The following is a 2,971-nucleotide window of genomic DNA, read 5'->3' as shown; positions in this document are numbered from 1 at the left end:
TATTAACTAATTGCTATTAAACACAATAAATTTTGTTGGACTTTTAACATTTCTTCAAATTTATTAATTTTATATTCTAAAAAATAAGGGTTGTCTTTAATTTTTTTGAGTATATATGTCTTAATTTTATATACTGATCTTAATTTTTTTTTTCGAAAAATGTTTCTTCATAAAGTAAAAATTCAATGATTTCAACGCTTAACATCATTATGACAATCGTAACCTGGTCTTCTGCAACCAAGAGTAGGTTATTTAAGGCAGCTGTATATTTTTGAAAGACCTTGTTCAATGTAAATAAAATGCGTTTGAGAGGCATGTAACTAAATTGAAGAAGTCAAATTGAATGTAGAGCTTATGAGTCCCAATAATGCTTAACGTCAGAGATTAGCTAGTAGAAAAGAAAATGATATGAGAGCTGGCGTGCAAGCCTAATAAATATGTTATTGGTACGTAGAAGCATCATTTTGGTAAGGATTATAGTAGTTAAAGCTATATTATATATAGAGGTAAAAACTCAGGTAAAGTCAACTTTACTGTGAAGTTGATATATGAAAGTCATTAGATAAAAATTTAATCAAATCAATTAAATTAACGACTTTTAGTATCAACTCCACGTGAAGTTGATTGCACCTGAATTTTCACATTTAAACAATATTAGCAAATGAATTAAGGTAGAGGAAAGTTGTTGGAGTTGGAGTCTAATAAACAAATTAAACTCTTGAATTATTGAATTCAACGACTAATAATAATAAGAAATTAAAAAGTAAATACATTTGGGGGTGGGAAGATGAGGAGTCAGGAGGAGGAGGAGGAGGTTGATGAGGGGGTAAGAGGGTAGCCAATGCCATGGCGAGTGGTAGGGAAGACGACAAAGAGGAGGCTGCAGAGGAGGCCGATGGCAACGGGGACAATGTCAAGAACCTCCTGAGTCTCATGCTGGGGCCGAGGGTAGAAGCAGCTCACCACGTTTTTGTCTCTCAAGGCCACGGCGGAGAAAACCAGCACTGACAACACTGAGTGCACCCAGTCAATGGGCCTTATCTTGTACGACCTTAAGTCCTTGGGCAGGCCCGTTCCAGAGCCATCAGGGTAGTCAAACACCCACAGGCCCGTAGGTGTTGCGAGCCCGTGGTACACCTTTCCGTCTGAGGCCTTAACGGAGTCAGTGAAGCAGGCCAGGAAGCAGGAGAGGCCCAGCAGGAGGAGGAGGAGCAGGGTGAGGAGGCGAGTGACGGAGTCGCAGACGCCGTTGTTGGTGAATAGTGGCGTCAGCAGCTGGAATGCCAGCAGGGTTCCCGTTGGCAGTAGGTTCGCCAAGTTGGCTGTGCTTGTCAGTGTTTGCGACACTGTCCACCGCGATGCCGATGGAGCTGATGCTGATGCTGTGGTGGCTTCTTCCTTCTGCGACGGTTGCTTGCTTGTGCTTGTAGGCCTTTGTCTAACTTCCCTTGTTGACATTATTGCATCCACAAAAATAAATAATTAATCGGTGAAGCAAAATTAGATTTAAATTGCTAGGTACGTGGTCGATTGATATGTATATATAGAGAGAGAGGGGAATGGATTAGCATTACGCAAGTCACAAGCGTGTTTGCGTTGCTTGTCGTCTTAAACGTTTTATTATTATATTATTATTATTATTAGAGAAAGTATTATTTGTTCTTGTTAATTTTTCTTCCATGGAGTTTCCTTCTAGCGTTAAGTTGGTTGGTTCAAGTTCAACCTTCATGTGCTGCGTGCAAATTGAACATGCATAATCATATTTTATAACTTCTATGTCTCCTGTCTGCTTATATTTATATATGATTACTATAATATATTATATGATGTAAATTGTAAAGTATGGATGCCACGATATTATTATACCACCAAGTCAACAACTTTCATCTCCAACCATAGAATGGATATTCTTTTTCATACATCGTAAGATTCTTCGATCTATTATGTAAAAATAATTTTTTATGTTTGAAGTTAACGCATGGTTCAAAGGTAATTAAATTATGCAATGAAAACATATTTTTCACAACCCCAATTGTCTCTGCATCCAAAACAATTAAAAAAATAAAATAAAAAAGATTTCTCATATAAATGATTATTAGTTTTTTATTGACGAAGAGAATGTGAAGAAGACGCTGATTAAATAAATGACAATTTATGTAGTGTTTTTTGTGTTGTTTCTTTTCTTCTCCCCCTGTTACCTACCAAAAATTAGGTGCTTCCAAAGCTGAAAGTTTATATTCGGGTAGAATAGCTACGATGCGTGGCGTGTGTGATTGTTATGTATGTTAGTCAAAGGTCGGTTTAGGTAAATATTTTCGTATAAACATAACTATATATTCAATTCATTTTTGCAAGTATATATATAAATACATGGAGAAAACGTATAAAAAACTAAAAGGATAGTAGGAGGAAAGTTCTTCAATGTTCGTTCGTGCATGTTCCAAATAGGAAAAGTCTAGGGGCCAGCAGTTTTGTTGAATTTTGGCCAGCATGTAGTCAGCAGAGAAAGGTGAGTCATTGGATGAAATCTCACACTAATCTCATACCATTAGATCATCATTGATGGCTATTTGATGGCTACCAATCACAAAAGTTGCTGGCCCCTAGCATTGCTCTTCTAAATATTATGGAACCAAATATATACCATATCAATCCCCGAGTTGTTATAATTAATAACCAATGTAAAAGGGATTAACCTAATGAATAGAAATGAAAAAAAAATATATATTTTGTAAATTCACAATAACAGTATATTTTATTCATTTGTATGATATACTATATTTATGAAATTCTCCTTATTTCTTATTATGATTATAATCATATTTAAATTTAAATGAGTTATTAAACATGAATTTCGAAATAAATTAAAAAAGGTAAAAATTCAAGTGCAATCGACTTCACATGAAGTTGATAGTTGAGAGCTATTGGATAAAAATTTAGTCAAATCAGTTAAATCACCTAACGGCTCTCA

At 35.4% G+C, this 2,971-nt stretch overlaps 1 protein-coding gene across 1 annotated transcript; it reads right to left on the bottom strand.

Moving 5' to 3' along the window:
* LOC107637517 lies at nt 695–1,571 on the bottom strand. Its single transcript, XM_016340924.2, has one exon. It carries the CDS (start codon nt 1,456–1,458, stop codon nt 796–798), a length of 663 nt encoding a protein of 220 aa, XP_016196410.1. The 5' UTR covers nt 1,459–1,571; the 3' UTR covers nt 695–795.

This window comes from Arachis ipaensis, chromosome B04, assembly GCF_000816755.2.
Source record: "Arachis ipaensis cultivar K30076 chromosome B04, Araip1.1, whole genome shotgun sequence".
Lineage (NCBI taxonomy): Eukaryota > Viridiplantae > Streptophyta > Magnoliopsida > Fabales > Fabaceae > Arachis > Arachis ipaensis.
The sequence above is the reverse complement of the archived record's forward strand: the minus strand, read 5'-3'. Positions and strand labels throughout refer to the sequence as shown.